At 43.9% G+C, this 12,500-nt stretch overlaps 1 protein-coding gene across 3 annotated transcripts in view; it reads left to right on the top strand.

Moving 5' to 3' along the window:
• LOC106609634 (IQ motif and SEC7 domain-containing protein 3-like) overlaps positions 1-12,500 on the top strand; it is a 183,470-nt gene that overhangs the window by 113,741 nt on the left and 57,229 nt on the right. For all 3 annotated transcript variants that reach the window (XM_045722253.1, XM_045722255.1, XM_045722254.1), the window contains one exon: positions 774-935. In XM_045722253.1, coding sequence (XP_045578209.1) covers positions 774-935 — 162 coding nt within the window. The remainder of the gene's footprint in view (positions 1-773; positions 936-12,500) is intronic.

Below are 12,500 nucleotides of genomic sequence, written 5' to 3'. Positions count from 1 at the left end.
TTTTACCGCTAGCCTCCACACCAGACTGTCATTAACACCATGTTTTACCACTAGCCTCCACACCAGACTGTCATTAACACCATGTATCACCACTAGCCTCCACACCAGACTGTCATTAACACCATGTATCACCACTAGCCTCCACACCAGACTGTCATTAACACCGTGTTTTACCGCTAGCCTCCACACCAGACTGTCATTAACACCATGTTTTACCACTAGCCTCCACACCAGACTGTCATTAACACCATGTTTTACCACTAGCCTCCACACCAGACTGTCATCAACACCATGTATCACCACTAGCCTCCACACCAGACTGTCATTAACACCATGTTTTACCACTAGCCTCCACACCAGACTGTCATTAACACCATGTATCACCACTAGCCTCCACACCAGACTGTCATTAACACCATGTATCACCACTAGCCTCCACACCAGACTGTCATTAACACCATGTATCACCACTAGCCTCCACACCAGACTGTCATCACCAGACTGTTTTGATCTTCATAGTCTTGGTGATTTTGGAACTTGTTTAGCAAGCAGGGGTCTCACGTATAACAATCTCCTCCAGCCTCCTCCCTCACCCCTCTTCTCTCTCTTCCCCCCTCCTCTCTCCTCTCTCTACCCCTCTCTGCCGGTCTCCTCCCTCTCTCCTTTATATGCGAGGGCATGAAATGTGAAGGATTTGTGTACCGTATGATATTGACTCAAATAAAGGGGATTTTAATATCTAATTTCTCCTTCTCTTTCTTCTTCTCTGTCAGTAACCCTGATAAGGGTCTCCAGTTCCTGATCTCACGAGGTTTCATCCCGGACACGCCCATAGGTGTGGCTCACTTCCTGCTTCAGAGGAAGGGCCTGAGCAGGCAGATGATTGGAGAGTTCCTGGGAAACAGCAAGAAGCCCTTCAACAGAGACGTCTTAGAGTGAGTAAATGGTAGTCTTCTTCTTAATAATAGTACTGGACTGAAGAGCATTGCCTAGGTACAGTAGGCTCATTACGACCTCCCCCCCAAGATAAACCCTATTGGAGCAGTGGTTAGTGAGTGGAGACCTCCCCGCCAAGATAAACCCTATTGGAGCAGTGGTTAGTGAGTGGAGACCTATCCCCCAAGATAAACCCTATTGGAGCAGTGGTTAGTGAGTGGAGACCTCCCCGCCAAGATAAACCCTATTGGAGCAGTGGTTAGTGAGTGGAGACCTCCCCGCCAAGATAAACCCTATTGGAGCAGTGGTTAGTGAGTGGAGACCTATCCCCAAGATAAACCCTATTGGAGCAGTGGTTAGTGAGTGGAGACCTCCCCGCCAAGATAAACCCTATTGGAGCAGTGGTTAGTGAGTGGAGACCTCCCCGCCAAGATAAACCCTATTGGAGCAGTGGTTAGTGAGTGGAGACCTCCCCGCCAAGATAAACCCTATTGGAGCAGTGGTTAGTGAGTGGAGACCTATCCCCCAAGATAAACCCTATTGGAGCAGTGGTTAGTGAGTGGAGACCTATCCCCCAAGATAAACCCTATTGGAGCAGTGGTTAGTGAGTGGAGACCTCCCTGCCAAGATAAACCCTATTGGAGCAGTGGTTAGTGAGTGGAGACCTATCCCCCAAGATAAACCCTATTGGAGCAGTGGTTAGTGAGTGGAGACCTCCCTGCCAAGATAAACCCTATTGGAGCAGTGGTTAGTGAGTGGAGACCTATCCCCAAGATAAACCCTATTGGAGCAGTGGTTAGTGAGTGGAGACCTCTCCCCCAAGATAAACCCTATTGGAGCAGTGGTTAGTGAGTGGAGACCTCCCCGCCAAGATAAACCCTATTGGAGCAGTGGTTAGTGAGTGGAGACCTATCCCCCAAGATAAACCCTATTGGAGCAGTGGTTAGTGAGTGGAGACCTCTCCCCCAAGATAAACCCTATTGGAGCAGTGGTTAGTGAGTGGAGACCTCCCCGCCAAGATAAACCCTATTGGAGCAGTGGTTAGTGAGTGGAGACCTCCCTGCCAAGATAAACCCTATTGGAGCAGTGGGTAGTGAGTTTGCCTTCGGGCTGGAGACATGGATTTGAGACCCACTAGGGCAGTTGTTCCCAAACTAGGGGTCTGATATTCATATATACGTATATATAATAATAATATCATATTTTTATCTCAAAATCATTGTAATGTGTAACGGCTCTCATTGGTGGTAGGAAGAGTAGACCAAAGCGCAGCATGGAAAGTGTTCATGATTCTTTTATTCACAAAACACTTAAACAGGCACAGACACTGAACAGAAAACAAGATCCCACAAACTCAGGTGGAAAACAGGCTGCCTAAGTATGATTCCCAATCAGAGACAATGATAGACAGCTGCCTCTGATTGGGAACCACACTCGGCCCAAAAACAAAGAAACAGAAAACATAGAATTTCCCACCCGTGTCACACCCTGATCTAACCAACCATAGAGAATAATAAGGATCTCTAAGGTCAGGGCGTGACATAATGGGGTTAACCTTCAAATCTTAATGACAATTATTAAAATCTAGAAGATTCAACCAGAGTGCCCATAGATCTTTGGAAAAGGCTGCGCTTGACCATTGCACATTAATCATTCCCACGGTGAATGGCTAGGTCCGCTATGCTATGAAACCACACGCTATTACAGAGACTTTGATATTACCGGCCGCAATTTATACGGTGAAACAATGTGTGGGGAGGCAGGGGCCCAAAAACTCACATCAATACCTTTGTCAGATAGCGCTGTCAAACAAATAATTGATGCTATTGCTAGCAATCAAGAGCAAACTCTGATTGAACTGGCTGTGAGGCCCCGACTTTTGTTCACTATATATGTTAGGGGATGCTATTCACGAGGACATATTGTTCTGTCTCACGATTCCTGAGCATGAAACAGCACAGAGGATGTTCAGTGAGCTGCGTGGCTATTTTGAGGAAAAACTGATTCCATGGGATCTACTGGTGGGCTTTTGCACAGATGGGGCTCCATCTACGGTGGGACGGCGGGCAGGCCTCTGCACTCTAGTTAGGAATGTGTCTCCCTCTGCCATATGGACTGCCGTATGATACACTGAGAACAACTGGCAGCAAAAGAGCTGAGCACAGAACTCGGAGATATACTGCAGCAGTTCACTTCAATTGTAAGCTATACTGAACCAAAATATAAACGCAACATGCAACAATTTCACAGATTTTACTGAGTTACAGTTTATATAAGGAAATCAGTCAATTGAAATAAATGAATTAGGCTCTAATCTATGGATTTCACATGGCTAGGCAGGGGCGCAGACATGGTGGACTCAATGGGGAGCCAAGCCCAGCCAATAAGAATTATTTTTCTCAACAAAGGTACTTCATTACAGACAGAAATTATTCTCACTAACAGGGACTTAAGTACATTTGTGCACAAAATTTGAGAGAAATAAGCTTTTTGTGCATATGAAACATATCTGGGATTTTTTTATTTCAGCTCATGAAACATGGGACCATCACTTTACATGTTAAGTTTATATTTTTGTTTAGTGTACATCAAACCACATCACTGGGCGCACACTTGTTCGCAAAACTATGTGGAGATATGGGATCAGAGAATCACTATGTTCTATTTCACACCGAGGCTTGATGGTTATCGAGGGGGAGTGTTGGAAATACACTGCTCAAAAAAATAAAGGGAACACTTAAACAACACAATGTAACTCCAAGTCAATCACACTTCTGTGAAATCAAACTGTCCACTTAGGAAGCAACACTGATTGACAAAATGGAATAGACAACAGGTGGAAATTATAGGCAATTAACAAGACACCCCCAATAAAGGAGTGGTTCTGCAGGTGGTGACCACAGACCACTTCTCAGTTCCATTGCTTCCTGGCTGATGTTTTGGTCACTTTTGAATGCTGGCGGTGCTTTCACTCTAGTGGTAGCATGAGACGGAGTCTACAACCCACACAAGTGGCTCAGGTAGTGCAGCTCATCCAGGATGGCACATCAATGCGAGCTATGGCAAGAAGGTTTGCTGTGTCTGTCAGCGTAGTGTCCAGAGCATGGAGGCGCTACCAGGAGACAGGCCAGTACATCAGGAGACGTGGAGGAGGCCGTAGGAGGGCAACAACCCAGCAGCAGGACCGCTACCTCCGCCTTTGTGCAAGGAGGAGCAGGAGAAGCACTGCCAGAGCCCTGCAAAATGACCTCCAGCAAGCCACAAATGTGCATGTTTTTGCTCAAACGGTCAGAAACAGACTCCATGAGGGTGGTATGAGGGCCCGACGTCCACAGGTGGGGGTTGTGCTTACAGCCCAACACCGTGCAGGACGTTTGGCATTTGCCAGAGAACACCAAGATTGGCAAATTCGCCACTGGCGCCCTGTGCTCTTCACAGATGAAAGCAGGTTCACACTGAGCACGTGACAGACGTGACAGAGTCTGGAGACGCCGTGGAGAACGTTCTGCTGCCTGCAACATCCTCCAGCATGACCGGTTTGGCGGTGGGTCAGTCATGGTGTGGGGTGGCATTTCTTTGGGGGGCCGCACAGCCCTCCATGTGCTCGCCAGAGGTAGCCTGACTGCCATTAGGTACCGAGATGAGATCCTCAGACCCCTTGTGAGACCATATGCTGGTGCGGTTGGCACTGGGTTCCTCCTAATGCAAGACAATGCTAGACCTCATGTGGCTGGAGTGTGTCAGCAGTTCCTACAAGAGGAAGGCATTGATGCTATGGACTGGCCCGCCCGTTCCCCAGACCTGAATCCAATTGAGCACATCTGGGACATCATGTCTCGCTCCATCCACCAACGCCACGTTGCACCACAGACTGTCCAGGAGTTGGCGGATGCTTTAGTCCAGGTCTGGGAGGAGATCCCTCAGGAGACCATCCGCCACCTCATCAGGAGCATGCCCAGGCGTTGTAGGGAGGTCATACAGGCATGTGGAGGCCACACACACTACTGAGCCTCATTTTGACTTGTTTTAAGGACATTACATCAAAGTTGGATCAGCCTGTAGTGTGGTTTTCCACTTTCATTTTGAGTGTGACTCCAAATCCAGACATCCATGGGTTGATAAATATGATTTCCATTGATTATTTTTGTGTGATTTTGTTGTCAGCACATTCAACTATGTAAAGAAAAATGTATTTAATAAGATTATTTCTTTCATTCAGATCTAGGATGTGTTGTTTAAGTGTTCCCTTTATTTTTTAGAGCAGTATATTTTTTGCATTGAGATTGGACTTGACTTCCTGTGTAATGAAAATAAAAAATGTGTCTCCTTGCCAATGTAACAGACATACAGTATTTAGAAACTGAACAAATGGAACAGAAGCATGCAGAGGAAATACAAAAACATTCTACAGATGAGTGACTGAATCAGTGGATTCAGAGGAAAGAATTCTTATTGGAGAGAGAGTCTTTCAAAAGCCAACCATTCCCACTTCCCTCGGCTGTGCATGTTTCTAACAGAACACAGCATCAGTAAGTGTCTCACACCATTGATGACTGCTCATTTCAATGCTGGGAAGAGCACTTTGGGACCTACTTCCCAATCCGTTTGACTGTGATCCTGGCTCAGTTGACATGCCAGTAAGTGAAATCCAACAGCTGATGGAGCTGTAATGTGACTGAATGCTACAGACAACGCATTCACAGATCACTACGGAGGAGTTTAGGTTCCTGACTCAAAGGGAACACCCTGCCGTCTGCCTCTGGATTACAACTCAATGTACCCTTCGCCAGCTCATATCTGTGTGTAGCTGGATTCAGTGCCTTCCTCTGCATTCAAACCAAATATGCGCTCTGTCGACTATGCCCCCTGACTTTGAGAAGCTCCGATGCAACCTACATTACGCCACACCCATCTCATTAGTGGTGGTGAGATAAGAGACTAATTTGCAATTGACTGTCATAGCCCCACATTAAAATTATGTGATGATGAGTTGAGAAGACAATCAGAAATACTGTTGGAATGTTTTTCAATTGACTGCCAAAGCCCCAAATAACAAAGTAAACATTGGCTGCTAATTACATTTTTTGGTCGTGAGAGTTTTGAGATTTAAAAAATGGGGTGTTACACTGTCCCTGTTTGCAGTTGGCTACACTGGTATTATAACAGTAATAGTGAGAGAGGTTAGCACATAGACAGTTGGCTACAGTTATAGTGAGAGAGGTTAGCAGATAGACAGTGGCTACAGTTATAGTGAGAGAGGTTAGCACATAGACAGTGGCTACAGTAATAGTGAGAGAGGTTAGCACATAGACAGTTGACTACACTGGTATTATAACAGTCATAGTGAGAGAGGTTAGCACATAGACAGTTGACTACACTGGTATTATAACAGTCATAGAGAGAGAGGTTAGCACATAGATAGTTGGCTACAGTTATAGTGAAAGAGGTTAGCACATAGACAGTTGGCTACAGTTATAGTGAGAGGGGTTAGCACATAGACAGTTGGCTACACTGGTATTATAACAGTAATAGTGAGAGAGGTTAGCACATAGACAGTTGACTACACTGGTATTATAACAGTCACAGTGAGAGAGGTTAGCACATAGACAGTTGACTACACTGGTATTATAACAGTCACAGTGAGCGAGGTTAGCACATAGACAGTTGGCTACACTGGTATTATAACAGTCACAGTAAGAGAGATTAGCACATAGACAGTTGACTACACTGGTATTATAACAGTCACAGTGAGAGCTGTTAGCACATAGACAGTTGACTACACTGGTATTATAACAGTCACAGTGAGAGAGGTTAGCACATAGACAGTTGGCTACAGTTATAGTGAGAGAGGTTAGCACATAGACATTTGGCTACACTGGTATTATAACAGTAATAGTGAGAGAGGTTAGCACATAGACAGTTGGCTACACTGGTATTATAACAGTCACAGTGAGAGAGGTTAGCACATAGACAGTTGACTACACTGGTATTATAACAGTCACAGTGAGAGAGGTTAGCACATAGACAGTTGACTACACTGGTAATATAACAGTCACAGTGAGAGAGGTTAGGTATTATAACAGTCACAGTGAGAGAGGTTAGCACATAGACAGTTGACTACAGTGGTATTGTAACAGTCATAGTGAGAGAGAATAGCACATAGACAGTTGGCTACACTGGTATTGTAACAGTCATAGAGAGAGAGGTTAGCACATAGACAGTTGTCTACACTGGAATTATAACAGTCACAGTGAGAGAGGTTAACAAATAGACAGTTGACTACACTGGTATTATAACAGTCACAGTGAGAGAGGTTACACATAGACAGTTGACTACACTGGTATTATAACAGTCACAGTGAGAGAGGTTAGCACATAGACAGTTGACTACACTGGTTTTATAACAGTCACAGTGAGAGAGGTTAGCACATAGACAGTTGACTACACTGGTATTATAACAGTCACAGTGAGAGAGGTTAGCACATAGACAGTTGACTACACTGGTATTATAACAGTCACAGTGAGAGAGGTTAGCACATAGACAGTTGGCTACAGTTATAGTGAGAGAGGTTAGCACATAGACAGTTGACTACACTGGTATTATAACAGTCACAGTGAGAGAGGTTAGCACATAGACAGTTGGCTACAGTTATAGTGAGAGAGGTTAACACATAGACAGTTGACTACACTGGTATTGTAACAGTCACAGTGAGAGAGGTTAGCACATAGACAGTTGGCTACAGTTATAGTGAGAGAGGTTAGCACATAGACAGTTGACTACACTGGTATTATAACAGTAATAGTGAGAGAGGTTAGCACATAGACAGTTGACTACACTGGTATTATAACAGTAATAGTGAGAGAGGTTAGCACATTTACAGTTGACTACACTGGTATTATAACAGTCACAGTGAGAGAGGTTAGCACATAGACAGTTGACTACACTGGTTTTATAACAGTCACAGTGAGAGAGGTTAGCACATAGACAGTTGACTACACTGGTATTATAACAGTCACAGTGAGAGAGGTTAGCACATAGACAGTTGACTACACTGGTATTGTAACAGTCACATTGAGAGAGGTTAGCACATAGACAGTTGACTACACTGGTATTGTAACAGTCACAGTGAGAGAGGTTAGCACATAGACAGTTGACTACACTGGTATTGTAACAGTCTCAGTGAGAGAGGTTAACACGTAGACAGTTGGCTACAGTTATAGTGAAAGAGGTTAGCACATAGACAGTTGGCTACAGTTATAGTGAAAGAGGTTAGCACATAGACAGTTGGCTACAGTTATAGTGAAAGAGGTTAGCACATAGACAGTTGGCTACAGTTATAGTGAAAGAGGTTAGCACATAGACAGTTGGCTACAGTTATAGTGAGAGAGGTTAGCACATAGACATTTGGCTACACTGGTATTGTAACAGTCACAGTGAGAGAGGTTAGCACATAGACAGTTGGCTACACTGGTATGGTAACAGTTATAGTGAGAGAGGTTAGCACAGAGACAGTTGGCTACAGTTATAGTGAAAGAGGTTTGCACATAGACAGTTGGCTACAGTTATAGCGAGAGAGGTTAGCACATAGACAGTTGGCTACACTGGTATTGTAACAGTCATAGAGAGAGAGGTTAGCACATAGACAGTTGGCTACACTGGTATTATAACAGTCACAGTGAGAGAGGTTAGCACATAGACAGTTGACTACACTGGTATAACAGTAACAGTCACAGTGAGAGAGGTTAACACATAGACAGTTGACTACACTGGTATTATAACAGTTATAGTGAGAGATGTTAGCACATAGACAGTTGACTACACTGGTATTATAACAGTTATAGTGAGAGATGTTAGCACATAGACAGTTGACTACACTGGTATTATAACAGTCACAGTGAGAGAGGTTAGCACATAGACAGTTGACTACACTGGTATTATAACAGTCATAGAGAGAGAGGTTAGCACATAGACAGTTGACTACACTGGTATTATAACAGTCACAGTGAGAGAGGTTAGCACATAGACAGTTGACTACACTGGTATTGTAACAGTCACAGTGAGAGAGGTTAGCACATAGACAGTTGGCTACACTGGTATTATAACAGTCACAGTGAGAGAGGTTAGCACATAGACAGTTGACTACACTGGTATTATAACAGTCACAGTGAGAGAGGTTAGCACATAGACAGTTGACTACACTGGTATTATAACAGTCACAGTGAGAGAGGTTAGCACATAGACAGTTGACTACACTGGTATTATAACAGTCACAGTGAGAGAGGTTAGCACATAGACAGTTGACTACACTGGTATTAAAACAGTCACAGTGAGAGAGGTTAGGACATAGACAGTTGACTACACTGGTATTATAACAGTCACAGTGAGAGAGGTTAGCACATAGACAGTTGACTACACTGGTATTATAACAGTCATAGAGAGAGAGGTTAGCACATAGACAGTTGACTACACTGGTATTATAACAGTCACAGTGAGAGAGGTTAGCACATAGACAGTTGGCTACACTGGTATGGTAACAGTTATAGTGAGAGAGGTTAGCACAGAGACAGTTGGCTACAGTTATAGTGAAAGAGGTTAGCATATAGACAGTTGGCTACAGTTATAGTGAGAGAGGTTAGCACATAGACAGTTGGCTACACTGGTATTGTAACAGTCATAGAGAGAGAGGTTAGCACATAGACAGTTGGCTACACTGGTATTATAACAGTCACAGTGAGAGAGGTTAGCACATAGACAGTTGACTACACTGGTATAACAGTAACAGTCACAGTGAGAGAGGTTAACACATAGACAGTTGACTACACTGGTATTATAACAGTTATAGTGAGAGATGTTAGCACATAGACAGTTGACTACACTGGTATTATAACAGTCACTGTGAGAGAGGTTAGCACATAGACAGTTGACTACACTGGTATTATAACAGTCATAGAGAGAGAGGTTAGCACATAGACAGTTGACTACACTGGTATTATAACAGTCACAGTGAGAGAGGTTAGCACATAGACAGTTGACTACACTGGTAGTATAACAGTCACAGTGAGAGCTGTTAGCACATCGACAGTTGACTACACTGGTATTATAACAGTCACAGTGAGCAAGGTTAGCACATAGACATTTGGCTACAGTTATAGTGAGAGAGGTTAGCACATAGACAGTTGGCTACACTGGTATTATAACAGTAATAGTGAGAGAGTTTAGCACATAGACAGTTGGCTACACTGGTATTGTAACAGTCACAGTGAGAGAGGTTAACACATAGACAGTTGACTACACTGGTATTGTAACAGTCAACGAGAGAGAGGTTAGCACATAGACATTTGGCTGCACTGGTATTATAACAGTCATAGAGAGAGAGGTTAGCACATAGACAGTTGACTACACTGGTATTGTACCAGTCACAGTGAGAGCGGTTACACATAGACAGTTGACTACACTAGTATTATAACAGTAATAGTGAGAGAGGTTAGCACATTTACAGTTGACTACACTGGTATTATAACAGTCACAGTGAGAGAGGTTAGCACATAGACAGTTGACTACACTGGTTTTATAACAGTCACAGTGAGAGCTGTTAGCACATAGACAGTTGACTACACTGGTATTATAACAGTCACAGTAAGCGAGGTTAGCACATAGACAGTTGGCTACACTGGTATGGTAACAGTTATAGTGAGAGAGGTTAGCACATAGACAGTTGGCTACAGTTATAGTGAAAGAGGTTAGCACATAGACAGTTGGCTACAGTTATAGTGAGAGAGGTTAGCACATAGACAGTTGGCTACACTGGTATTGTAACAGTCATAGAGAGAGAGGTTAGCACCTAGACAGTTGACTACACTGGTATTATAACAGTCACAGTGAGAGAGGTTAGCAAATAGACAGTTGACTACACTGGTATTATGACAGTCATAGAGAGAGAGGTTAGCACATAGACAGTTGGCTACACTGGTATTGTAACAGTCACAGTGAGAGCGGTTAACACATAGACAGTTGACTACACTGGTATTATAACAGTCACAGTGAGAGAGGTTAGCACATAGACAGTTGACTACACTGGTATTATAACAGTCACAGTGAGAGAGGTTAGGACATAGACAGTTGACTACACTGGTATTATAACAGTCACAGTGAGAGAGGTTTAGCACATAGACAGTTGGCTACACTGGTATTATAACAGTCATAGAGAGAGAGGTTAGGACATAGACAGTTGACTACACTGGTATTATAACAGTCATAGAGAGAGAGGTTAGGACATAGACAGTTGACTACACTGGTATTATAACAGTCACAGTGAGAGAGGTTAGGACATAGACAGTTGACTACACTGGTATTATAACAGTCACGGTGAGAGAGGTTAGGACATAGACAGTTGACTACACTGGTATTATAACAGTCACAGTGAGAGAGGTTAGAACATAGACATAGGGAGTATTAACAATAGGACCATATCTTTGAGACAATCTGAACATCCCTCTGAGCTGTCATGTGATGTTCTGCGATAATCCTCCTGGATGCCTTTCACTCATATGAGTGTGTGGGAGAAATGAGGATGCTAGCGCCACTCTGTGTCTCTGTGTCTCTCTGTGTGTGTGTGTGTGTGTGTGTGTGTGTGTGTGTGTGTGTGTCTGTCTGTCTGTCTGTCTGTCTGTCTGTCTGTCTGTCTGTCTGTCTGTCTGTCTGTCTGTCTCAGTGTGTCTCAGTGTGTCTCAGAGTGTCTCAGAGTGTCTCAGTGTCTGTACGTGTGTGTGTGTTTCTCAGTGTCTGTGACGCTGTCTAGCTCAATCTTTTAATTAAATCTACACCAACAGCCAAGCTCAAATATACCCAGTCTCAACCCTGAAGTGATGCGTTATAATTTAGGGGTGTGTATATGTGTATATATGTGTGAGTCTGTCTGCCTGCCTGCCTGCTTGCCTGCCTGCCTGTCTGCTTGTCTGTTGGTTCAATGTGTACATGTCTGTGTGAGTGATACTTTTCACAGTAAATGCATCATATAAAAACAGCAACAAACAGTGCGATGGTAGCCTACAAAGACCACCCCAAGGCCAGTCAGAGACAGTGGATACTGCCAGATATGGGACAATCTACAAATGCAGTGGCTTTTGGGCAGGGCATTTTAGAAAAACTCTAATTAATTTCTCCAGACCAATGTTCCATTAAGAGTGCAGATTACAGTGACAGATGAAAGTCTTAACAGCTGATCATTGGGTGACTGCTCTTAGTGCTGTGACAGGCTACGTTTTATTTTGAAAATCCATCACAGTTCCAACTTAGATAAAGAACCCTATTGCACCAGGAGAAGCTGATGCTGCATGCATTCTATCACACACACACACGCACGCACGCACGCACGCACGCACGCACGCACGCACGCACACACACACACACACACACACACACACACACACACACACACACACACACACACACTCACACACACTCATACAGAGCCAAGGAAATTATGATTAAGACAAGGACCCAAAGCAGTTCAAAGCCTTTTGTTTCTTAGGAGGTCACATGCACAGACGTATGCACACACACAC

The sequence above is a fragment of the Salmo salar genome, chromosome ssa07 (assembly GCF_905237065.1).
Source record: "Salmo salar chromosome ssa07, Ssal_v3.1, whole genome shotgun sequence".
Taxonomy (NCBI): domain Eukaryota; kingdom Metazoa; phylum Chordata; class Actinopteri; order Salmoniformes; family Salmonidae; genus Salmo; species Salmo salar.
The sequence above is the reverse complement of the archived record's forward strand: the minus strand, read 5'-3'. Positions and strand labels throughout refer to the sequence as shown.